This window comes from Calliphora vicina, chromosome 5 (genome assembly GCF_958450345.1).
Source record: "Calliphora vicina chromosome 5, idCalVici1.1, whole genome shotgun sequence".
Classification (NCBI taxonomy): domain Eukaryota; kingdom Metazoa; phylum Arthropoda; class Insecta; order Diptera; family Calliphoridae; genus Calliphora; species Calliphora vicina.
In genome coordinates, this window is record NC_088784.1 from 75,144,190 (window position 1) to 75,172,164 (window position 27,975).

At 29.6% G+C, this 27,975-nt stretch overlaps 1 protein-coding gene across 13 annotated transcripts in view; it reads right to left on the reverse strand.

Moving 5' to 3' along the window:
• Positions 1 to 2,049: 2,049 nt before the first annotated feature.
• Positions 2,050 to 27,975, reverse strand: part of LOC135962028 (protein FAM13A) — a 132,898-nt gene continuing 106,972 nt past the window's right edge. For all 13 annotated transcript variants that reach the window (XM_065513747.1, XM_065513745.1, XM_065513746.1 and 10 more), the window contains 2 exons: positions 14,652 to 16,586; positions 2,050 to 3,563 (listed from right to left, as the gene is read on the reverse strand). In XM_065513747.1, coding sequence (XP_065369819.1) covers positions 2,889 to 3,563; positions 14,652 to 16,580 — 2,604 coding nt within the window. In that variant the 5' untranslated portion in view covers positions 16,581 to 16,586 and the 3' untranslated portion in view covers positions 2,050 to 2,888. The remainder of the gene's footprint in view (positions 3,564 to 14,651; positions 16,587 to 27,975) is intronic.

Below are 27,975 nucleotides of genomic sequence, written 5' to 3' on the forward strand. Positions count from 1 at the left end.
TTGCTTTCGACCCTGCTAATAAAATTAAAAAAAATTGTTTAAAATGTTAGAATTTGTAATTTTATTTGTTTTTGGTGGACCAAATACCACTAACTGAAATATTTTCGTTAATTTTATGCAGGTCTAAGGTTGTAAGCAACGGATGTGCGTCATAATACCAAATGACAATTCGTTCGATCAGCTATTTCGACTACAGTCGAAAATCGAATTTAGTTCATAATAGGCACCATAATGAAACTTTGCTTTGAATACAAAAGTAACCTTAATTGTATTAATGTGCGTACAGACCGATCGGCGTAAAAAAAAGGTGGCTCCGGTCGAAGATCCACAATCAACCGATATGAATTTTATTCAATTTGAAATTCGTTAAAATTTAAGTTTTCAACATCTAGCATTCAAAAATTAACAAAATTTAATGATTCAATTACTTTTATTATGCTAATTTGTAACGAATTAATTGAATTAATCGCTGTTCGACCTTAATATTGCCGAAATCCGAAGGTACTGAGAAAATAAACTCTGCTTTAAATACATAAGTAACCGGAATTAAATTCATACAACCGATTTTTGTAAATCTGGCCGAACATCGGCATCGGGCAAAAAAGTGTATCCGGTCGGAGATCAACCGATGTGATTTTTGTTCAATTTGAAATTCTATAAACTATAAACTTTCAATGTCAAACATTCAACATTGTAGAAAATTTAATGATTTTGTGACGAAATTAAATTAATCGATATTCGGCCTTAATATGGCCGAAATCCGAAGATACAGAGATAATAAAATTAACTTTAAATACAAAAGCAGCCTTAATTATATTAATGCAACCGATTTTTGTAAATCTGGCTGAAACTCGGCATAAAGTGTCTCCTGTTAAAGATTAACAATCAACCGATATGAATTTTGTTAATTTGAAATTTGTAAAGATTAATTTTTCAATGTTTGTTTTCAATGAATTGAACAAAATTTAAGGATTCAATTAATTTTATTACGCTAATTTGTAACGCATTTTTATTAAAGAATGTCGTTATACAGTTTTTTATCAAGACATTTGCTTTAAAATTCAGAATTCATGCTAATATCTCTGTTCGAATTAGCAGACCTGCTACATATTCCGTTCGCAATAGTTTCTAGTTCGAAGTTATTATTCTAATTCATTTGATTTTAGCTTCTTTAGATTAGTTTGATGTTTTAAGTTTCGAAAATTGTTTTCTGATTCGATTCGAAAAGAAAATTGCTCAAATTTGTATATTTTATACATAGAAATTCCAAAATATTTTCATTCGAATCTAATTACTCAATAAAAGGTTATTTTTACTTTACTTTTTCTGTAATTCGTATATTTTATGAAATAATTATGCGAAAATATTTTCTTTGAATCGAATTTCGAAATTAAATTTTTTTGAAAATCAGAATTTATTTCACCTTCGAAGTCTGTGACAGAGGATTAAGTCACTATTAGAATTTTTTAGAAGTGATTTTGTAAACAAATATATTAGTATAGAAAAACTTTAAGCTATTTTATATACAAATTCAAAAATTTCAAATAAATTGCCAAAGTTTTAATGAAACTCTAGCTGAATTAAAATAATTGCTTTAAATAAATTGAAATATAAGGAATTTATATGTCTGGTTATTTCTCAACATAAAGTTTTTATATGAAAACTGTAAGTTTAACTTTAGATTAACAAGTTACTAGACATTGTAAATATGGGAATATGGATCGTATCATATGTATAAACTTTTAATTATGTAATTATAAAAAGTACTATTATATTTTTATAAAATTCTATAAACATTTCATAGATTTTTTTTTTTATATTTATTTTAAAAAATATGCTGCTTTTATTACTGCCTTTTGACTTTTCGTAAAAAAAGTTTTATTTTACAAAAAAAAAAAAAAAACTGTTCCAGTACTACACAGATTTGCAGGTTTCAGTTAGAAATGGTTGGGATTTTCAGAAAAACAATTAAATATATTGAGATTTTGAATACAAAAACAATTTGCTGTAAAAACTGCAAATCTGTAAAGTACTGGGAACTAATTAAAATTATTAGTTTTAAAATTATTATAGGGTTTTTTTATTATTTTATTTTTTTCTGTTGTTTTTGTTTAATATTAAAACTATTTATGGCATGTCTAGACTATTTAACAACCGAAACAATAATAAAAATGAAATATAATGGAAAAAATATATAAATGAAACAAATAATACATAAAATTTAAAGCAAAATATATGCTTTTATGTATGTATGTATGTAATAAATAATAACAATATGTTTGTATAGCGTGTGTGTGTGTGTATATAAAATGATTATATTTCTTAAATAATAAAAAATAATAATTAAATTGTATGATGCTTCTTAACAAACATTTTAAAACCTATATATTTTCTTTTACAAGGAGTCTAGTGTAACAACCAACATCCTTGTTTTAAACCATTGGTTTGGAACCAATCTTTTTTTCATTTATTTTCTTTAGAGAAAAAGAGAAATAAATTATTATAAATAAATTATTATAAATAAATTGTTATAAATGAGATGCTTATGGGTGTGTGTGTGTAGGTAGGTATTTAAGGGAAGTTGTGTGGCTGTTCTTGTTCTTTCTCTAAATATAAAAAAAGTGTTATATATATTAGACAAAAGCTATTTCCAAAGCTTTTGTATAACAATTCATACATTTTTCTTGCTACCATAACATTTCTTAAGGTGTTTAACCCTACTAAAAAGCTTTCTTAGCTTTTTGCTCACAAATTTTTCTCGTCAAGCTGTTATATTAAGCTTTTTCAACATTCTTCTGTTTTCTTTAATGTAACTGTGCTACTGTCCTACTCTATGCTACATACATATTTATATTTATATATATGTACTTAATTTCCAAATTAACGCCTCAACGTGATATTTGCTTTTTAATCAAAGCCTGCAAGAGACGAGTTTTAGCCTTTTTCTCCTTGTATTGGGCATAGGTTTCCTCGATGGTTTTACGGTCACTCTTTAGCATTTTACGACCATTTTGTTCCTCAAACACAGTCTCATATTCGCGTATTATACGCTTTAATAGTTTCTTTTCTTCTCTGGTCTTATCCAGATTATCCCACAGCTGTTCAATGGTTAGGAAACTGATATTTTCCTGTTGCGAAGATTGTGTGTTAACTGTTGTGGTAGTGGTGGTGGTGGAATCATCCGAACTGGCTGTGGTGGGCGGTTGCTGCGAGTCCGTTGTGGGTGAGTTTGTTGTCTCAGTACTGTTGTTGGATGAATATTGCAATGGTGTTGCTTCGAAGTTCATGGCTTCGTGTTCTAAAATTGTGGGCAATTCGGGTGCTCCGCCTAGGCAAGAACCGGTCAGGGTGACACTGCGCGATACCATACGTTTGAGTTGACGATAACGATCGTACAGTGGTCGCGCCGCATCACGTTCATCTTTTGTTGATGGTCTACCGTACAGCGATTCGAAGTAGAGTAGACCATGTTGTACAGCAGTCTTTTCTTGCACCAATTGATCGGCGCTTAGTTCATCCAAAGTGTCGGATCGATTGGTGTCTTCACGTTTTTCGGTTAGACTCTGGAAGGAAGAAAAACAAAAATGAGTAAGTAAATTTTGTAAATATTTAAAAACTTAAATTACAGAAACATTTTATAAAATTAGAATTATTAAAAAAAAACTATTTTCAATGGAATCCAATCACAAATAAACAACTAAATTATTTTCTAATAAATTATTAATTTATAAACCGTTTTTAAAAAAATATTACAAGAACTATATGTCCGTCTGAAATATTGAAGTAATTTTTTTCCAAACAATATTTGATAATTTAATATTTTATTGCAGTTTTACGAGTTTCACATAATTTCTTTGTGAATTTTTCTATTCAAGCACTTAAATTTATATATAAATTTTCTACATGTTTTTTGTTCTGAATACAAAAACATTTAAATTTTCCAAATCGCTTGTAAATTACAGAAGTTATTAGACTTTATTAAAACAACCTACTTTAACTGATCCGACAAACTTTCATATTGACGCCTAAAACTATACTATGAAATAAAACAGAAAATCCATTGCATATTTTTCAAAGCTTGTCTGGCAATATGCCAGCGATCGGAGAACAGTAATAATTTTTACAGTTTTCAGCCGATTTTAATAAAATATGCTTTGTTTTATTAAGAATAAAATATTCTTTCAAAATATAATAAAAAAACATATTTGTCATTAAAGAAAAAAGTTAAAAAAATGGTCATCAAAGTCAATAAATGGGAAAAGAAATCAAAAACTATAAGAAAATCACTACTTATTTCAGTAGATTTTAATAAAGGAGATTTTCTATTATTTAAAAATATGTTATTATATATTTGATTAAAGGAAAAACGTTTAAAAAATTTTCATCATAGTAGAAAATCGGAAAATATTGGGAAAAATCAAAAATGTTAAAAAAAATCAAAACTAATTGAGGATTGATGTTCTCCTTATTCATAAAACACTTTAAAAATGATACGTACTGAATTTCACGATCTGAAGTGGGCGAACTAAACACATAATATGTTTCTTATCCAGATAAATGTGAAGCCTAAAAATTGATATCTAGCTTTCCTTAAAACAAAACTTACACTTTGACACGATCACAGTAAAATGTCAAAATCATATTTGACGTTGTTTGCTCATAAATAAAGTAAAGTAATAACAAACAAAACATTTGCTAAAAATGGTGACAGCATTTTTCCTACGTCAAATATTACTTTTTCCAAATTCTAAATGTTAAGTACCTGTCACTTAAAATCGATCATACTTTATATATAGTAGAATTATTAGGTCACCAGCAAGATTTCTTAATCTTTATCGTATTTTCCACAAATTCTTTGCCACAAATTGATCATACTTTATTTTTAATTTAATTTTTTCTTAACAAAATAAAATGTTTTTAAATAAACGACAGTGTACGAGTCACGTGCAAAAAAATTTATACATATAAAAGTTTATAGTGGCTATATGTATTAAACACAAAGAAATATTGTAAACAACATTTTTTATTAAACGAACATTTTATTAAGAGATATTAAAATGGAAAGCAAGATGTTAAAAGAAAAATGTTCGAGCAAAAACGAATAAAATATACCCTTTAAAAGCCTAAACAATGATCATCACCATAGTTTAGACAAAATGGTTTATGTCTAAACTAATGAAAGTCTAAGCTGAGATATCTTATGATATTGAATATCTAGAAATTTATTTATTTTGCATATTATTAAATATTCAGACTTAAGTGATTATCCACCAGAATTTTTCGTTATGAGTAAGTGCTCAGACATGACATGATTTTTCATCAATATATGTATGATATGCCTACGTCTCATCAAAATACATTTCGAAATATGTACTTATACAAATAACGTCAGAGACGTTATAATCATAAATTTTATTTTAAACAACAAAATACCCTCAAAAAAATGTATGACAATTTTTTTTATTTATATTTTAAAATTATTTTTTTTTGTTATAGTAGGTATATATTGAAATGCTGCCAAATTATTTTCAATTTACAAATGGGCAAAACAAAACATTTTATATACAAATATTTACCAATATTATGTGAATACACAATTTTATATAATATAAACTTAATGTTATTTATAGAAAACACACCTATATTCATATTTACAATAAAATATTTAAAAACAAAAAAAAAAATTAAATAAAATTGTAATGTAAATATTGTTTTTATTTCTACTTGTATTTGTGTAGACTGAATTTGAAATAAAAATGATGATGCGTTCTTTAATTTGGCTTAAATATATTTGTTTTTTTTATTTCAAACCATAAAACATTTTGATTAACATTTATTTTATTTGTTGAGATTTTAAAGTGAGCTATTTATAATATGTATTTATTTTAAAAAAAAAAACAGTGGAAAGACCTTCAGCTTTTATTTGTTTTTGTTTTATTTATTTGATAAAATTAAATCTTCTAAATGATTAATGATTTTGTTTATACTGTTTTTGTTTTGTAAATAACAGTGGTTAAAGGATTTTAAAGTTTTGTAATAGTTTCACAATTGTGTTACAAAAAAGGGGTTTTTCATCAGGACTACTTTGGTTTATAATATAAGTTATTTTTGAAGAGTTCAATTTCAAAAAGTAATGAAGTAAACATGAGCATTTTTTATTTGTTACAATAAATTATAATACTAAAATTAGTTTTACTTTCTAAAAATATCGGAACTGTGGCTTGGTTTAACATCAAGCTGTACTTAGTATTACTCTCTGTTTATAACATGATGTTAACTCGTCCCCAATCTAAGTACTATCTAAGCTTAATATTTCTCTCTATTTATAACATGAGTTGAACTGGTCCCCAATCTGAGTACTGTTCACCTCAAACTGTGTTTAATTGTTCTATCTGTTTGTAACATGTTTTCAATTGGTCACCAATCTATGTACTATACACGCCAAACTGTACTTAATTTGTCTTTCCATTCATAACATGTTTTAAACTGAACCCCAATCTAAGTACTATCGACGCTTAGCTGTGCTTAATTTGTCTTATTATTTCTCTCTGTTTATAACATAAATTTAACTGGTCACCAATCTATTTACTATCGACGCCAAACTGTGCTTAATTTGTCTCTCCATTCATAACATGTTTTAAACAGGACCCCAACCTAAGTACTATCCACGCTTAGCTGTGCTTAATTTGTCTCTCTGTTTATAACATGAATTTAACTGGTCACCAATCTAAGTACTATCGACGCTTAGCTGTGCTTAATTTGTCTCTCCATTCATAACATGTTTTAAACTGGACCCCAATCTATGTACTATCGACGTTTAGCTGTGCTTAATATAGCTCTCTGTTTATAACACGAATTTAACTGGTTACCAATCTAAGTACTATCGACGCTTAGCTGTGCTTAATATTGCTGTCTGTTTACAACATTAATTTAACTGGTCTCCAATCTATGTACTATCGACGCTTAGCTGTGCTTAATATTTCTCTCTGTTTATAACACGAATTAAACTGGTTACCAATCTAAATACTATCGATGCTTAGCTGTGCTTAATTTGTCTCTCCGTTCATAACATGTTTTAAACTGGACCCCAATCTAAGTACTATCGATGCTTAGCTGTGCTTAATTTGTCTCTCAATTCATAACATGTTTTAAACTGGACCCCAATCTATGTACTATCGACGCTTAGCTGTGCTTAATATTTCTCTCTGTTTATAACATGAATTTAACTGGTCACCAATCTAAGTACTATCGATGCTTAGCTGTGCTTAGTATTACTTTCTGTTTACAACATTAATTTAACTGGTCACCAATTTCCCGGACATTCCCGGGAAATATTAGAAAACTCTGTTCAATCCAGGGAATTTTTATACCCTTCAGCTTCGTGAGAAGGGTATATATAAGTTTGTCATTCCGTTTGTAATTTTTACATTTTTCATTTCCGACCCTATAAAGTATATATATTCTGGATCCTTATAGATAGCGGAGTCGATTAAGCCATGTCCGTCTGTCTGTCTGTCTGTCTGTCTGTCTGTCTGTCTGTCTGTCTGTCTGTCTGTCTGTCTGTCTGTCTGTCTGTCTGTCTGTCTGTCTGTCTGTCTGTCTGTCTGTCTGTATGTCTGTCTGTCTGTATGTCTGTATGTCTGTCTGTCTGTCTGTCTGTCTGTCTGTCTGTCTGTCTGTCTGTCTGTCTGTCTGTCTGTCTGTCTGTCTGTCTGTCTGTCTGTCTGTCTGTCTGTCTGTCTGTCTGTCTGTCTGTCTGTCTGTCTGTCCGTCTGTCTGTCTGTCTGTTGAAATCAATTTTCTGAAGGCCCCAGATATCTCCGGGATCCAAATCTTCAACAATTCTGTCAGACATACTTTCGAGAATTTTGCTATTTAAAATCAGCAAAATCCGTCCATAAATAACGGAGATATGAGCAAAAATCCGAGACAACCTCTGAAAATTTCATCAAAAACCACAATGTATTGCATGCTTTGATAAAAAAGCAACAAAACGTATGTTTTGTTATGGATGTGCATGCTTTGCGTATTTTGTTTTTTTTTGTGTTTTGTTTCTTTTGGCGTTGTTGTTGTTTTTTATACAACTAAACGGTTGTTTGGTTGTGTGTTGGTTTTTTTGACAAAAAAGCAACAAAACGTATGGTTTTGGATGTGCATGCTTTGCGTAATTTGTTTTTTTTTTGTGTTTTGTTTCTTTTGGCGTTGTTGTTGTTTTTTATACAACTAAACGTTTGTTTGGTTGTGTGTTGGTTTTTTTGACAAAACAGCAACAAATCGTATGTCTGGATGTGCATGCTTTGCGTATTTTGTTTTTCCTTTGTGTTTTGTTTCTTTTGGCGTTGTTGTTTTTTATACAATTAAACGTATGTTTGGGTGTGTGTGGGTTTCATTGGCTTGCGTATTTTGTTTTTGTTTTTTCTTTTGGTGTTTTGTTTGGCGTTGTTGTTTTTTTATGTTCTTGATAAATTTAGGATGCTGTACGCTGAAAGTGGGCAATGTACATAAATACATATATACTAATTATAAAAAATAATAATGCATCCACAACAAAGGTGAAGGGTATATAAGATTCGGCATAGCCGAATATAGCACTCTTACTTGTTTAGTCTAAATTAATCCAAAACCTAAGGAAATTTTAAAATTTGGAAAAAATTCGCAATTTGTTACGAAAGATAACAGTTTTAAATCAGAATGTAACAAAGTAACTAGTTTTAGTTTTGATAACCGAATATTTTAATTTGTATTTTTCCATTTAAAAGTTTTGATATTTTCTACATTCACAATTAAGGCGCCATTTAAGTAAAATGGCAATTTTCAATGACATTTGATATAAAATGAAAGATTTTGCTTGCTTTTGTTTTGTGTTTTTTTTTAAATTCCTGTTGGGATAACTTCCCATTGTCAAGAGTCATTGTATATGTAAATATATTTATAATTGTTTTTCTGTTTGTAATTTATTTATGCCAATAATTGTATTGTATTGTTTTTTTTTCGTGTTATGGGATGTTTTTAAATCCCAAAAATCTTGTTGTTTTTCAAAAGAATTCCGACAAATGATGTTATTTTTTTTTATTTTGCTCAAAAATGTGCAACAATGCCAGATTGCATTTTTAATATTAATTTGATTTTTTGCTCTGGTTACAACAATTAAATTATAGGAAAATTGTTTACATGTTAAGAGAAAGAGAAAGAAAAAACAAAAAAAAACGGCAACAAATTGCGGTTATTTATAATTTGATTTCCGGTTACACAAGTTTCAAAAATTAAATTGAATTATTTAAATGTATGTACATATACTTAATTAACACACAAAATTTCTTTATAATAAAAAACCGGTAAACAAAAATCTATTTTGGTTTTGTTGGATGGATGAATGAATGAATAATTAATTCTATGAAATAATTATTAACAGCTTGAAAACAATTATTTATTAGTGATGCAATATGTTGCAAAAATTTGTTAATAAATTATTTAGAAAATAAATTAAAGCAAAAACGTTTGAGAAACTAAGATAATGAAATGCATTCATTCATTCTTTGAGCCCTTAAACCAGCAATAGTTTTCAAGTAATTTTAATTATTTGTGTTTTTTTATAAGTTGTAAATAATTATTGTGCCAGATTCTTTACTTTATTCAAGGGCACTTTACAGTGTTGAAATTAATGACAATAAATCGTTTTTTTTTAATTACAAAAAATAAAATAAGTCAATAAATTTGTTGACATAATAAAAAATGTATAAAAAATTTACTTAAAAATGCATTAATACCCCCTTGTCTTATCTTAATTAGTATTGATAACAATAAAAATCAGTCTAAAAATCAATAAGTTTTAAATCAGAAAAAAATTATAAAAAAGAAGCAAACAAAATGAAATATTTTTTTAAAGATACTAATGGTATTAATCATTAGAAAACAATGTTTAAAGGCAGGATGAAAAGTCATTATTAGAAAATGAATTTCAATATTTAAATCAATTTAAATATGGTCTAAAATTAAGTGTGGAAAACATGACCCATCTTAGTTTATATTTCAGTATTATGGCGAACGGGACAATAGATTATTACTAAACAGAGAAAACAGATTCGTAGTAGCAACCGAATTTGCACACATAGAATTTTTCTGTCCTATCAACAGAAAGTCAGTTGATAAAGAAGAATTTCGGTTGAAGCAAATAAAAATTTGTTATCTCTTCTAATATTTTGAAGCCAGAACTGTTAAATTCGGCCACTAAGGTAGAATCATTCGATTGGCAACAAATTCGGTTGCTATCACGAATATGTTTTATCTGTGTAGGTATTTATAATAACAGCACTGCGAAAACACCAAAGAACTGGAATAGAATATGGACAGTTCCATGGTCAAGAATGCGACATTAGTACGCCTTTGAAGTGAAAAAATAAAGAAATCTTAAAATTTTTCAACAGCATTTTTAGTAGATTTATGTTTAGTGCAAAGTTTTTGTCGTTTTGTTGCTTTCAATATATTCAAACACGCGACAAAAACTAGAAAATTGGAAAAACCTGAGTATTGGAAAAATTAAAGCATTTTTTTTAAACTCATGTAGAATAATGTGGTATTCTGTTGTTAATTTTCATGTTGAAATATTTGCATTTGTATTTTACCATAATGATTTAGCACGCGACATATTTTTAAGTTACATTTGTAATAAGGATTAATTCGAGTAATTTTAAAAGAAATCTTATATTACAATTTATAGCTCGATTTAGAACGCACATTTTTTCCCGTCACGTTTGTAATAACCAAATCTTAGATTAAAATTTATGGTTGCTTTGCTGATTTTTTGTTCAATGCTTAGAAAAAATATACATTTTTTACTCGGATGCTTTAAAATTGTCACGTTTGAGGAGGAATCACAAGCCTGGTTTGTGAGCATTTTGCCTCTGTGTAATTTGTTCCCTTGTTGATAGTTATTAGCTTATACTACTGGATTTCTCTCAATTATTTATCAACAAATTTGTCACATATAAGCTGAGGATCGCTAATAATCGTTTGAAAATAAGTGGACCCCTTATTTTTGGAATTTGATGTAAATTATGCGAACATAAACATAACTAATAATCAGACATCATTACAATCTGTCGAAGGTGATATGTATGTACTTCTCATAATTTTGTCTCTTAGTTTTTATAAGTACTTCTCAGATTGTCTTCGCTTAACAAAAAAAATTTTTAATAAATAAAATTGTATTTATATAAATTGAAACAGCAAACACAACAACAAAAATGTTATAGAATACCATAAAACTGTCAATCATAATCAACAAAAATTTTCAAATAAACAAATACGTAGAATACCTACAGCTACTGTAAATGTTCATTAGGAAGATCCCCAAAAATCAGTTGTCAACAATAAAAATTAAAGTTAAATTTGTTCTAAGAGAAATAATTTAAACAAATTAATCGTAAATGCTTATAAATTCCTAATGTGGCAGTCCTTATAATGGATTCTTTCGATTATTTTTGCTGAAAATGACAAAGGTGCAAAATAAGAACCATCCTAAAAATAGCTATCTAGTTCATAGAGAGCGTTGTAAAATTATTACTGGTTACTTCATTAGCGACATGATCTCTCAATTTAAAATGTTACTGTCCTAGTAGCTGACAATTGCCAAACACTAAGACAGCATGGTGGTTAGTTTACTAACCACCGTGGCGGTTGGGATTAAAAATAATTATAATACAAATTTTCATAGCATATACAAATTTTGAAATCAAATCATGTTCACTAAATTTTCTAGTTTACCAAAATGCCAATAGATGCCAATAAACTATGGTTTAAAGACTATTGAAAAGGTGGTTAGTAAAGTGACCAATAAACCGCAAAGAGCTAAACCTGCTAGTAAAATAATGACACATAGAGTTCATATATCAAGTGAAATATTTAGTCTGCATACATACATATGTATCTCTGAATATGTAAATAAGTCTCAGACTATTATTTGAAGAATGTAAACAAAAACAAGCCTCTTACATAGCCAAATATACACATGCATTACATACATTTTTATGTACATTATAGAGAACATACTTATATTCAACTGCGTATAATAAACACATGCCAAAATAAATCAGAAAAATAACAACAAACTACTTCTCATACCTTAAAAAGTACTCGTAGTACACCGAGTATATCCAGCAGTTCTAGGAGTCAGTCCCAAACTAGTGATTTTACCCATCATGTAGGGTGACAACAAGTTACATGACTAGTTATTTTAAGACGTGCATGTTCTAAGCCATTGATCATAGTTGATTACAATGAAACTGTCTAATAGCTGGTCCAAAGTAGTCAACGCATTGGATTCACATACTGGTTAAATAGCGTCAGTTACCTTACTAGCTACCTAACTGGTACAACTACCAGATCTTTATGTACAACTTTTCCGGCAAACTTTTTCGTAGAATATTTTAATCCTTAAATGTCATTTTTTAAAGGTTTTTTTTTTATTTTCCCGAAAAAAGGGTCAAATCGACCCCTAAAGAGTGGAGATAGAGGGTTAAGATCTCCCACAAAAATTATCCCCATAAAATTCCACAATATAACTCTGATAATAAGAATTTTCTCAGACATTAACTTACAACAATTTTTTCAGTTGTATAATGCACCCTTCGATCAAAAAATTAAAACTTTGACCCACTGTAAAAAAAAATTCAGACCAGCTGGACTATAAGTTTATTCTTCAAAATTGATTTACTCAACGTGCCCTTTTAAAATTATTGGGTCGCTATTCTTTTCCAATCAAAAAGTCTCAATTTGTTGGACAGTGACATTTCTTAAACGTGTATTTTGAAATTTCTCAGCGGGAGTTATGTTTTCATTTTAGACCCATACTTTATTTTGGCAATTTTCTTAGAAGTTTGTGTAGATTCCGATTTTGCTATACGCCTGTCACGTTTTTTCACGACCGATCAAATTGACCCACCCTATTATACATACTTAAGCAAAAATAAAAATAAATTGTATGGGAATTATATCAACACAATTTATATTGTACGAATTACTCACAAAACGTTTAAAATTACTAAACTCCAGATTACTTAAAGTCACTTAAGTGGCAATTGTCTTCACGCTAGATTACTTGGGATGCATAAAGTAACCAATGGTCTTCTCTCTGCACTACAGAGAGCACATACGTGTCAAATGACCAAAATATATAAATTGGAGTCAGCCAAGTGATAAGACATTTGTGACAATTACTGTCTTTAAGGGATACATTCACTACTTGCTTAACTGCTGAGTATTTGTATAAAACCGGTTTGTACGAATTACTCACAAAATGTTTAAAGTGATTATCTAGATTATTTAGAGACACTTAAAGGACAATTGTCTTCACGCTAGATTACCTGGGATATATAAAGTAACCAACTGTCCTCTCTCTCTGCACTACAAAGAGCACATACGTGACAAATTACCCAAAATATATAAATTGGAGTGAGGACATTAGTGACAATTACTGTCTATAAGGGATACATTGACTACTTGTTTAACTGCTGGGTATATTTTGAACATTACTCACGTATTAGATACTACGTATGTATGTTTGAAAAACATCAGACATCGATGTATAAATAAGTACATACGAATGTATATAATTACAAACACGTAACTATGTACATATATATGAATGAATCAATCAATAAATCACACAAAATTTAAGTGAATTGTTGGCAAAAGTTCATAATGTATAGCAAATAAGAGAAACAAAGGAAATGTGCTAAAGAGAGTGTTTGTTTTTTGTTCGATAAAAGAGTACAATAATAACATTTGTATTTAAAATTTGTTATTTAATGTTTAAAAAACAATTTAAGAACAAGTAAGGGAGCTATAATCGGCTGTGCCGAATCTTATGTACCCTTCATCAAATTATATTTCAAAATACAAATTTTAAATATTTTTAAGTGAACAAAATTAATTTTTTTTAATCCAAAGTTGTTTTTTTAAATTTTTTAGAAAATTTTTTTTTTCGAATTTTTTATTTTTTGTTAAATTTAAAAAATTTTTTTTTTTTTTGGTCCAGTTTTTTTTTAATTTTTTGGAAATTTTTTTTCAAATTGTTTTAAATTTTTTTTTATTTTTTTAAAATTTAAAAATTTTTTTTTTTGTGGTGAAAAAAATTCGAGTTAAAAAATATTTTTTCCGATTTGTAGGTCCAACTTACTATGGTCTTATATACGTCGTTGCAAAGGCCTTTGAAATATCTTTCATTAGATAACCATATTGTCTATATTAATAACTAGTAATCCAGATATATGTAGGTCAAAAATTGGTCAAAAATCGAGGTTGTCCTGGTTTTTTCCTCATATCTCAGCCATTTGTGAACCGATTTTGCTGATTTTAAATAGGAAACTTCTCGAAAGTATGTCTGACAGAATTATTGAAGATTTGGATCCCCAAGATATCCGGGGTTTTCAGAAAAATGATTTCAACAGACAGATGGACATGGCTTAATCGATTCCGATATCTATAAGGATCCAGAATATATATATTTTATAGGGTCGGAAAATTATATTGTGGAAATTACAAACGGAATGACAAACACCTTCTCACGAAGTTGAAGGGTATAAAAATATAATCTGATAAGAAAGATCCTTTATAATCTATAATAGTAAAAAAAACTAAAAGCTCAAACTCACCTGTTCAATTTCTAACAGAGTTCCTTTCATTTTCAATAATTTCTGCTCACTATCCATGCCACCGCTGACTTTTAAGCCCAATGCGGCCATTGGATCTGCCTTTAATTCATGGCGCTCCTTGCGCAATTTACTCAGTTCTGATAAAATATGCTTCATGTATTTGTCATTCAAACGATCGGCTTGCGAGGGTTTATAACCACAACGCACCTCATACGAGTCCTCCAGCTGTGTAAGTTTCTTCTTTAAAGCAGTCACACGTTTATTAATCTGTTTCATGCGTTCCTCGGGCGTTTGGAAGGCCATAACATTCGGTATAACCTGTTGCATGAGTTCTCGAGTTTTCATATTCTCCAGAGAGGTGAAAGCACGGAATGTAGATTCCATGCAATCGTCATCATCCAAATCGCTGGCCAAGATTTGAGCAGCAGTCTGATGTTGCTTGTGGTAGGGCTGGGCAAATGGCTTGACTTTGGAGAGTTTTGCAGCCGTATCAATGGAATCGACTAAATGAGGACGTACGGTGGCGTAGCGTCTGCTTAAAACGGGAGTTTGATCTTCGGGCACCGAACGATCCCATGGCAGTGCGTCTTGAGCTGAGGTGGTTAGAGGAAGTTTATGTAAACTAGTTTGACTGCTGTTCTTGCTGCTGTTGGCTGATGATTTCTGTTGCTGTTGTTGTTGTTGTGGCTGCTGCTGTTGAGAGTTAATGATGTTGACATCATCTGTGGAGCCAGTCGAGGAGGCGGTTGGTGATATTGGTTTGGCCAAGGTATTATTGGTAGACGCATTATTAAAGTCAATCAAATTATTGTCATTCAAGTCGTTGGTATTATTTTTCTCACTGGCATTTGCTGATTTCTTGCTTATAAATCCTCGCCTTTCATGCTTTAAAGCTGACAAATCGTATTTGTAGACATTTTCATCATTTAACTTGGAGGGCAAGTATCTGATGGCATTCGAAGAATTGGTCGATTTCTTGGTGATACCGGAAGCTTTACGTCCGGGAGGAGCACGCGACTTGCAGAAACGTTCACTGCTGCGACGACGTTCATGCTCACACTCGCTATCGTCGCTATTATCACGATGCTTGCCATTATTGCCATTGCCACTGAAACACACTCTTATAGGCGAATGGCGCTGTGATCGGGCCGGACTTGTTTCATAGCGTGATCTTCTAGTCATATCCTTAATGGGCACACCCACTGTCCAGGCCTGACAGCGCTGGGCCTGGCGATTAGCCAAACTGCCATCATTTTCATCTGAGGCCTTCGTGGCGCTCACATTTTCACTTTCTTTAAATTCCTGTTCATAGACCTCATAGGGTGTACGCTTGAAATCCTCCGATGAAACCCGTCTTATATTATCGACATTCTTGAGGGACTTCAAAGTGTTCACACCCAAATCGGCTGGCGTGGAAGCCACATTGTTATTGTTTTGCAATTGACCATCGTTGTCTTGGGGCAAGAGTTCCTCGCTGTTCGAACGCTGCAGTTTACGATCCTGTGTGGTGGACGAACTGCTGTCGAGACGTTCTTTGCGTTTACGTGATTTTTGCCATTCCAAAGGATTTATGATTTCGGGCAGATATGTGGAGTTGAAACGTGTTTGTGTATTTTTATTATTTTCCAATTGTTCTGGTAATGATGATGCGTTGTGTTGATGATGATGATGATGTTTTGAAGGAGATTTTGTTTCATGCTTCTTTTTGATATGTTGTTGCTGTTTTTTGCAATCATCGGGAGTATTAGCACCGGACGACGAAGGTGATGACGAGGACGACGAGGAGGAGGAGGAAGATGACGAAGATGATGAGGAGGAAGAGGATAATGTATTACAATTATTATTATTACGACAAGATGCTGACGAAGATGAAGAACCGGTAAGACGACTTAGGTCGTCTTCGCTTAGTCCAGTATTAGGATGGCGCATGCCGCACTAAAAAGAGACAAAAAAAAAATAACGGATTAAATTAACATATAACTTATAATAATTTTAAGTTTAAGTGGTGTTTTTTTGAATTAAATGCTTATTGAATATCTGACGTTAAATGTGAGATTTCTACTAAAATGTTGCTGAACAAATTGTTTATTAAATAGAAGTGTGGATGTAAAATTTTAAAGAAAAGAGAAAACTTTTTGTAAAAAAATCTTGTTCTTTTAAAAAAATTTAGTAAAATAAATTGTTGTTTTAATAAATTTTAAAAAAAAAATTGCCAGTGCTTTCAAATAAAACATAATTTTTATATTGAAAAGTAATTTATATAAATCATACGCTTCATTAAACTTTTCAATTAATATTAATCATACGTTGTATGTATGTTAAAATAATTTAAACAAATATAAATCATACGATTTTCTATGTATATTTTTGTAATTAATTAACTTGTGTTGGAATTTTTCCCAATAATTTTATTATTTTTTTTTTTTTGAACAAACTAAATTAAGAAAACATTTTGAGTTTGATGGGAATTTGCAAGCCTTGAAACACTTAGCCAAATCTTGTCAGAACGACTAATATTATCCTGAAAAAAATTATTTGAGACTTTTTGGAATCTCAAAGATTTCTCAATAATTTACAAAATATTGTTACGTTTAAACCTTTTCAAAACGTTGGTTTATTTCCTTTAAATAAACCAGAAACTTTTGATTGAAAATAAAAGCCGTTTAGTAGTTTAAAAATTGTAACAACTCTTTATTTATTTAAAATGTACAACAACAGAATTAAATAGTCACTCAATGTTTTTATACACGTTTATAAATTCGCAGAAATACGGACACACACTTTATAGTGTACACGAATTCACTTGAAAAACACAGCACTCAGTTGATGTTTATTCGAAAGGCGTCTCTGATAAACTCCCTAACGACTGCAACCTCTGCCACTATTTATAACACTGGCATCTGCACTCTAGATTTCTTTTTAACTGTCTAGAGGTTTCTAATACATACGCCATCTGTGGTGTACTTTCTACAATGTTCTTTAACTGAATATTCGAATTCGAATATACGGTCGCAGCAAACAGCGTTGCCAACTTACGATCAATGATCAACTGATGTTATTCAATGTTAATAATGTCCACAGATATGTTACAGTTTGCTATTACAGCACTGTTATTTGAAAGCATTAGGCTACTTTTCAATCAGCCGTTAAAATCGTTATATTTGAAATCAAGTACAATTTCGTAACAATATTTTATGATTTTTTTGAGGAAAAGAAAATGAGTTAAGTTTTTTAAGCATTTAAACATAATTTGCCTGGTTTTTCATTATTCTAATCAAAGTTATTGCAAAATATTTTTTGGAAGATTTAAAACTATTGGCCCAAATTTACCAAATCGGTCAATAAGACTGCGACTTTTTGAATTTCCCGGCTATTAACTGAAAGAGCAACACTGCTACTGTCAACAGCCATCTGTCAATTGACTCCTGTCAAATTTTCTGTCAACAAGCTGCGTTATTTAATTTGTGTTTGACAGCCATTGATAGCAGACTACCTTGTGACTTAAGGAGAAATTGGAAAAAAGTGATTTTCGTGTGCTCATTAAGCATTATTTTTTGCTAAGTTATGCTAAGCTTGATAAATACTAGGGAAACTGCGCCAGATGCCAAACGTCCTGATCGCCCAGTTGAGATTTCTACACTCGAAACAATTTGAAAAAAAATCACGATATGCGGCTGGCCGAACGGAAATTGAAAGTGCGAGAGAATGTGCAGGCCTTAGACATCTCACAAGGATCAGTGATTTAAATTTTGAACGATCACTTGGGTATGAGCAAGCTTTCACCAAGATCGACCACAAACTTGTACAAATATGGACAGATTTCAAGGCATGAAACTTAGCTATAAAGCAAGTGGGAAAGTAATGAAATTTCTGTTTATTTCAAAATTTAATTTTTTTAAAGCCTATGAGAAAGCTTTCCGCTCACAATCGGGTCCTATTCTTCGGTTTTAGCCCCGAGTGAGTATTTCTTGTTTCCAACCCAGAAGAAATATTTCGGCGGAAAAAGATTTGACTCTAAACAAAAAATACTTATTTTGATGAACTTTTTAAACATAAAATGCCTGTTTTTTCTTTGTTCTAATCATGGTTATTGAAGAATATTTTTCGCAAGTTTTAGAACTGTTGGCCCAATTTGGTTTTCCAACATTAGGCAGTTTTCTGAGGTTAGTTTTAAGGCTATAAAGATACATTCCGAGTCTCTGGCGGGAATTGAACCCGCAACCCTCCGCTTAATAGTCTAGCACACTATCGACACTCTCGGGGCACTCAAATGATTACATGGATGTATATTTAAACCAATAATAAGACAGCCTGGGTCATTGTCATTAATAACATAAAATTCCCTTTCATTCTCTGTTGATTGTGAATTTTGTTGATTTAGCGTTGGTAATTTGTATGAACTTCGTTAACATTTGTATTGTTTAGAGGTAAATAACCGATCAAGTTCGTCGTCCCCTGGGCTATATGAGTGTCGACCACTGCTTTAAACCATAGCTAGGATAAACTTAGTCTCATTGCCTTTTGATTCTCTTGCCATCATTCTAATTAATGCTCATATATTGAACGAAACCAGTCAGTCCCACTTAAGCATTTGCAAATAGTTTTTTATACCCTACACCACCATAGTGGGGAGGGTCTAACACCCACCTTAAAGTATACCGATCGACTTAGAATCACTTTCTCGATTAAACGATATCCGTCCGTCCGTCTGGTCGGCTGGCTGACTGGCTGTCCATGTAAACTTTGTGCGCAGAGTACAGGTCGCAATTTTGAAGATATTTCGATGAAATTTGGTACATATTATTTTTGCGGCTCAAGGACCAAGCCTATTGAAACTGGCTGAAATCGGTCCATTATTTCACCTAACCCCCATACAAATGTCCTCCCGAAATTGGACTTTATCGGTCATAAATGTTTAACTTATCTATGTATCTACACAAATTTCGCTCCAAATAAGTTTTATATACACAAAATTTGTCACCAAATTTTGTTACGATCGGTCCATAATTAGTCATAGCTCCCATATAGACCCGCTTCCGAAAATCACTTTAACGTGCATAAATCGCTTAAAAATGTTGGTATGCACACAAAATTCAACATAGTTAACTTTAATATAGTCATAAATCACACGACGTAATTTCATGGTGATCGGTCCATAATTGGGCATAGCCCCCATATAAGGCCCACTTTCGAAAATCACTCAAAAATATAAATTATTGAAATTTTAAAAGAAAATTTTTTTTGTTTTTTTACTTAGTGTAGGGTATTATATGGTCGGTCTTGACCGATCATACTTTCTTACTTGTTTTAAATTTCTCAAAGTTTCTAGCAGACTCATACCAGCAGAAATTAGGATTGCATTTATGTGCCTAACACTGAATTAGATCATTATTGTTGCAGTATTTATCTGTCATTTATTCTCACTTCGTTATTATAGTGTAAACAGAAAAGTTTGGTTTTACCAACAAAGCGTCACATGCTGGAAGTTTCGCTTAACTTCTTTTATTTTAAATTTAAAGCTTATGGAGATGGTTTCATTACAGATTTAATACACCTTTGAGTTTTCAAAATAGTTGGCAAAGGAAAACGCAAATCTTAATTGATGCTCAAAGTGCTGAGTTTCTCTTAGACTCATACCAACCTAAATTTATATTGAATGTCTGAATTCCTTTTGAATTATAAAATTTCAAGTTCTTACAGAAATCTCTACTTAAAAATTCGTCATTATAATAAATAATAGAAATATTTGCAATTATTTAACCGTCATAACATACCTCATTAAATAACCATGTAATTATTTAATCTTCTGTTCAATCATTTAATTGTTCTGACACAAAGTTATTTAATTTTCTATTAACTTGCTAATTTCTAGACTTAATTAACAAGTTACTACACAATATATTAAATCTTAACAAATTTGCTTTTGCCTAATGTCACGTTTTAAACTTTGTTTAAAAACAGTAATAAGCTAAAGAAAATTTCCATAGACAATTTTAAATAATTAGTTACTTAAATATGATTACTACCGTTTTAATTTTATTTTTTAACGAACCAGGCAACAAAACTGTATTCAAAATTGAATTAATAAAACACATATAAAATAAATATTTGTTCATGTTTAGTATCAGTTGTGGATTTTAAAACAAATATATCTATTATTAGCTAAACAAATATACATATAAATTCAATGATTAGAAAAGCACTTGAAACTGGAAACGAACTTTATATTTTAAAAAGAAATAATAATAACATGACATGATACGACATGCATATGACTAGATTTCAAAAAAACTGCCAAGCTAGTTAATATTTAACTATTATTTGTTATGAAATAGGTTTAAAATGATTACAAAACTATATTCTGATCAATTAAAAGAAAAGAAATTATAAAGTAAGCCTATAAAACAACTAATAAGCAAATTATATAACGGTGCGTATGATTAATATTAATTGCTTAGTATTTCTTAATTTATGCCATTTATATAAATCTCAATATTAATATTTATAAAATTACGTTGAAAATTTTATGGTTTTTTTAAATTAAATTAACTTTTATTTTATTTATTTATAACAAACCATTAATCAGTTTATAAAAATATTTTTCTATTAGTCAACACAGCCCTGTTTATTTATTAGCTATCTATCTATCAGTAAAAAAAAAAAACTGATATGATTTGTTTGTTAAATAAACAATAAAATAAAACAATGTCCAAATAATTAAAACACATGAAGATTATATTGTTTTATTAATAAAGAAGTCTGCCAGGCAATATCAATAAAACTTATCACATCCTAAGAAATTATCAATGATATTTGTTAAAAACATAAGTAGTTTCTGAAGTACCTCTCTACTCTACCTGGTTTAATTTCGAGGAATCTGATATGATAAATGGACTTCCTAATGGGAATTTACCTAGATAGAAAGAAAATTATGTGGCTATAGTTGCCAATTAAAATTAACATCAGGAAATTGCAAGTCAAAAGTTTCTTTATTAAAGAAAATGATAAAATTTAATTCGTAGCTGATCATTTTCGTCCCCTGTTAGCTGTGAGTGCCAACAACTGGTCTACATTATTCCTAGACATTTAATATGAAACACCGATTTCTTTACCGGTTGTAATTTGGCCAGCTATTTATTTTGATTTCTGTTTTTAATTTTATTATTTTTAGAAACTTTATCGTATCAGTCGATCATATTAGTCCCCCGGTGGTTATAAATGCCTACCTCTGATGTAATTATTTCTATTATTACCCATAATTATCAATTGCTATTTTTTAAAGATATCTTCCGAGGTAATTTCCAATCATACAATTAAATCTAAAGGTCTAGACAACTTTTGTTTAAATTTTATTGACATTGAAATAATATTTTGAAATAATGTCATTGAAATTATTGATAAAACTTTAATAATTTTAAAAGAAAAATTGTAAACAAATGTCAAATAAACTAAAACAAAGATAATAGTTTCCTTGATCATCTAATTCATATTATTTTTATTTAGAAAAAATTCAAATTATAAGCAAATGGAAAATTTTAAACAAACCCTTTACAAAATAAAACACTCGCAACTAAATTCGAAAACTCCATTGCAAACAATTTCGACAAATAGAAAAAAATTTATGGCTGACACACCTCCGACCATAGATGACTTAGCTAAATGCCTCTGTTGCCAAAAACATAATCCATGAGAATGTATTGCCATATATTGGATGTATGACTTAAATATGCGAGAATTTTAATAACTTATATGTAATTTTCAAGGCTACATTTCTGTCATTTATTCTCACTTATATTGTAAACAACAAATGTTTTTTTTTTGCTTCAAAAATGTCGAATTTTGTAACAGCAAAGCGTCATATGCGGGAAGTTTTGCTTTACTTCTTCAATTTGAAAAAAAAGTGCCGCTAACTTCTAAACCCTTAGTCCGATTTAAATGAAATTTGACATGCGCAAAGAAGAAGTATTGTCGAGTTTATGTTTTGAATTTTTACAGCATGGACCAACCAAGAGTTCGGCCAGGGGTCCCTAAAGTAGGACAGCTCGGGTATGAAAAATTTTGAAAACCATCCTATTTATTCGTCTGTGTTCCGATTTAAAAAAAATACATATATATATAGAATATCCTCGAGCACTAAAAACTATCATGCTATCAATTATCTCTTATAACTTAGGAAATATTCGCATTTGAAAATTTTCAACATTTTTAACCACACTACTCCAGTTTTTTGATAACAACGGCTCCGAATATTTCCAGATTTTCCCCATTTCTCTTTTACAGGACTAACAACAAATGTATGTGTCAAACAAAAAAAAGAATTGCTTAAAAATCGTGAGTAACTCTAAAGTTATATGCACTTGAATTTAAAAATTTAAAAAAGACAATTCTTCACTAGTTTTTTTGGGGGAAAAAAAGTTATCTAAAAAATTTCTAAGAAGGTGTATTAGAAAATTATACTTTTTGAAAAGCTAACTTAACACTTATTTTTTTTAAATGAAAATAAATTTGAAAATTGTTGATACCGAGGGGACCAGGTCCATCCAAAAAACGCCTATTTTTTATGATAAATTCAACTTTAGGATAAAATTTCTCAAATCCCATAGCACTTTTTTTTGGAAATAATTCGGTATCTTGTGCATTATTGGATATATTGTTACGAAATTTCACATGGTTTGAGCTGAGGTGTTTTCGAGTTGATTTACGTTTGTTCATCTTCCTAGCGATAATGGGGGCCAGTGCGTAGCCCCCCAAAGTTGGTCACCTCGGGTCTCAAATTTTTAAAAAAAATCGCCAAAAATCCATTTATGATCCGAATAGTCCTTGAGAAGGTGTACAAAAATACCCTTACAAGTGTAGGATATCTCTATTAGTTGAAGAGATATTCAGGTTTATTGATTTATTTTTTTTTAATTTTGCTGGATCTTTCTATGGTTTTTTAGATATGGCGGGCTTACGGAGGGTCGAAATTTATTTTTAAAATATCAGCTATATTGCAGATAAAATTCTAAATAAAATAAAAACAACTTGCTAACAGTTATCTCTTCCCTATAAAAAGTTATACGCATCCAAAGTTGGAACTTGTAAAAAGGGCCGTATTTTTTACGTTTTTTCCCATAAGCCCATACATTTTTTTTTTTGTAGAAAAAAATTTTCTTCGGGACTATATAGAATTTTTATATGATCCGGAAAGACAACTTAATGCAAAAGCATGTAAAGAGAAATTTGACTCAATTAATCGGACATATCACCCCGAAGACCTATCCAAACTTGGCCAATTTTTAAAAAAAAAAAATTTCGATTTGAGTAGAAAATTCTAAAAAGGCAAAGCATGGATCCACGAAAAAGCTCCATATTTGTATAACCCCATATGTTTCTTAAATACTTGCTAAGTGTTTTTACTATCACACGGTAAACAACGTCACAGTATGCACTTTTCTGAAAAAACTCAGTTTTTGGAACACATTTTCCCCGTTTTAGGAATTTCGTTATTTGAAAATAAAAAATGTCAAAAATTCTAATTCTATTGATTTAAGGACATTTTAGTCTATATTGGATCCAAATTTTGTTATGATATCTTTAACGGTTAAAATTTTACATTAAGTCAAATTTTATATTTTTATTTGTGAAAAATCACCACATTCCCAAAATTCCCAAAATTTTATAAAATTATTTAATTTTACTAAAATATCAATCCTCAGGTCATAATCTTTTCAACAGTATCAAATACTTATATAAAAAGCCTTTATTTACTCCTCAGAATTTCCACAAACCTTGCCCCCTTTGACAAATTTGTTCGTTTTTTCATATAATGCATATAACCTAAATATTAAACATCAAATGTTTCTTCCTAAAAATAAAGAAACAAATTATTTGATATTACATGAAGTCTCAAAGCTAATTTTATTAACTCTTAGCCTTATTAAACATATGTAGATTACACTGTGTGTAATTTTATTAGTCATGGAAATATAACCATATACGGACACCACTAAAAAGACCTGTATCTCCCAGTTTTTCCCAAAGTCATGCACTTTTTTTATGGGCCCCCAAAGATTTGGGGCCTCGGTGTAATTTTTTGCAAAAAAGTGATAATTTTTTCAGGCTGATAACTTGCAAACAGTTCGAAATTTTGATTTTCTCTGATTGTAGGCCTTGTCATAGGGAACAAAAATTGTGAACATACAAAATCAAAAAAACTTCATCTTCAAGATTAAAATCGCCTTTTTACCTTTTTTGTGTTACACTGTGTTATCTAATAGCTATGTTAATTATTTGCTTGGTTTAATTTTAATTAAGTTTTTAGATTTCTTCCCCTCAATTTAACTTATGCCATCTCATCATTTAATTCAGTTTATAATGACTACTATTTTATATTTTCCATAAAGCAAATTAAATTGTCTTCTACAATATTTTATCTAAATTAGTCAGCATGACTATATAAATATTGACTTAAATATAAACTTTCAAGCAATTGTTTAAAATTTGAAACAATTTGTATAATTTTTTTTTTAATTTTTTTAATTGCCTTCTATTAAGCAGCCATATAAATGATAGATTGATAATAATTAATTGGTTTCTAATACAAATTGAGTTGAATCATACATAAATTATTAGTTTCTGATAAACTTTGTACTGTTGTGCTGACTGCTAATATTATTGTTTTAATTTGTACAAGACGTCATATTAAGAAATAGTAAATGAAAATTGTTATTATTTGCTAAAAAAAAAAATGTCACAATTTGAATTGTTTTTGCAGAAGTAAAATATCACGATTAAATAACCAAATATTTAATTAACCCCTTAATGCTTCAATTATTTTTTTCACTCTTTTTAAAATATTAAACAAATATGAAGTAGTTGGGAGGGTTTTTGTTCGTGTTTGGAAAATTTTTTGCTTAACAGGTGGAAAAATACTACAGTTTTATTATAAATTTATTGCTGCTTTTGTGGTTGAAAGTTAAGATTATGAGTTTTGTCAAGGAAATGTTAAATAATTATTTAAGTGAGAAATTTTAATTATTTTTAGGACAAAATCAGCTGGTTTTACATCAAGTTATTAAACTAAATACAGTCTTAGGCAATAACTCTAGATTTTTGAAATTCCCGGAATCGAGTTCGATTCTTAAGTGCCTGATTCAGAAACACAATTGCAAAACGATTTGTGTATGAAAAACACTCAAAAATTATTTGAAAACTGAGAGATTTTCATAAAAAAAAATTTAATATTTCTTTTGATCTTTTTTCTGAGTTAGGCCCTCCCTTAGTTTTGTTTATAGGACGAGCCGTTTTTGAAGTGGCAAATTAATGAAAATAACATCTCTGTTAAGTTTTCACTAATTAATTTGCTACATCAAAAACATAAGGTAGACATGTTATATATCAATGGATAGAGCATTTTGTCTAATTTTCAAACATATATATAGCTTTTGACAATTAAAAAATTCATGGAATACTTTTTTGTAAAATATGACAAAAAAAAATGCTTTTAATTGAGTTTTTGCGAAAATACAAATTTTTCAAATTGAAATAAAATTTATATTTATGAATATTTTTTTATGAAATTTTACAGTTACAAAGATTTTTCCATTAAAAATGGAAAACTGAAAACAAATTTTAAAATTTGTAATCACAAATCCCAAAAAAGTTTTGAAAAATCCCAAAAATGTGATTTTTTAGTTTTTTGCCTATAATATCCATACCAGGGGCGGGTTTGACAGAACCCTCTACAAAATAATTAAAAACATATAAAGCCATCTAAAATGGGTTACTATATTTTGATATCGACTATGCGATTTGAGAATTTTTGCCCTAAACTTGAATTTTTTATAAAAATTACGCGTTTTTGGGATGGTTGTGGTCCCCTTGGTATTAACAATTTTAAATTTTTGTTTTATTTATAGTATTTCATATAGAGTTAGCATTTAAAAAAGTATAAATTCCTTATACTATTTCATAGAAATTTTTTAGATAATTTAAAAAGAAAAAAAGTACTTTTTTTCAAAAAAAAACTAGCGAAAGATTGCCTTTTTTATATTTTTAAATTCAAATGCATATAACTTTGGAGTTACTCACGATTTTTAAAGAATTATTTGACATATACATTTGTTGTTAGTCCAATAAAAGAAAAATGAAGAAAATCGGGAGATAATTGAAGCCGCTGTTATCAAAAAACTAGAGTAGGGTGGGTAAAAATTTTAAAATTTTAAATTCAAATGCATATAACTTTGGAGTTAGTCTTGATTTTTTAAGAATTATTTCTGTATTTGACATGTACATTTGTTGTTAGTTTAATAAAAGAAAAATGGAGAAAATCGGGATATATTTGAAGCCACTGTTATCAAAAAACTAGAGTGGGTGGGTAAAAATGTTGAAAATTTTATTTTGAATTGAATTTTAAATTCAAATGCATATAACTTTGTAGTTCGTCTTTATTTTTAAACAATTCTTTTTTTATTTGACATATACATTTGTTATTTAGTCCAATAAAAATGGAGAAAATCGGGAAATATTTGAAACCGCTATTATCAAAAAAACAGGAGTAGGGTGGGTAAAAATGTTAAAATTTAAATTCAAATGCATATAACTTTGGAGTTAGTCTTGATTTTTAAAGAATTATATTTTTATTTGACATATACATTAGTTGTAAGTCCAATAAAAGAAAAATCGTGAAAATATTTGAAGCCACTGTTATCAAAAAACAGGAGTAGGGTGGGTAAAAATGTTGAACATTTTATTTTCAAATGCGAATATCTCCTAAGTTATAAGAGATAATTGATAGCTACGACAAGGTTTTTTGTAGTGCTCAATGAGAAGATTCTATTTATGTAATTGAAAATTGGAACACAATCGAAGAAATAGCATAATTTTAAAAATTTAAAATACACGAGGTGTTCTACTTTGCGGAGCCCTCGCCGCGCCCCTTTTGGGCCCATGAGGTCCAAATACAAAACTTTAACTCGACAACACTTCCTCTTTGCGCTTGTCAAATTTCATTCAAATCGGAGTAACTGTTTTGAAGTCAAAAATTTATTTCCCATCATTTGATTTTATATCACTGTGTACCGTACAACTCGATTCTGGGAATTTCAAAAATACTCTCAAAATCTAGATTTATTATTTTTAACTGTATTTAAGTTAAAAGAATTGATGCAAATCCAACTGATTTTGCCCTGCTGACATTTGAAATTCAGGGGGTTATTCCAAAAATAAAGAAATCGCACTTTTTATTTAAGCCCATTTAAATTGTTTAAATGTTTTAGCCTTTGTATTCCTATTTTAGCACATTATCAGCAATTTATTTTAAATAATAATTATCAAAAGCCAT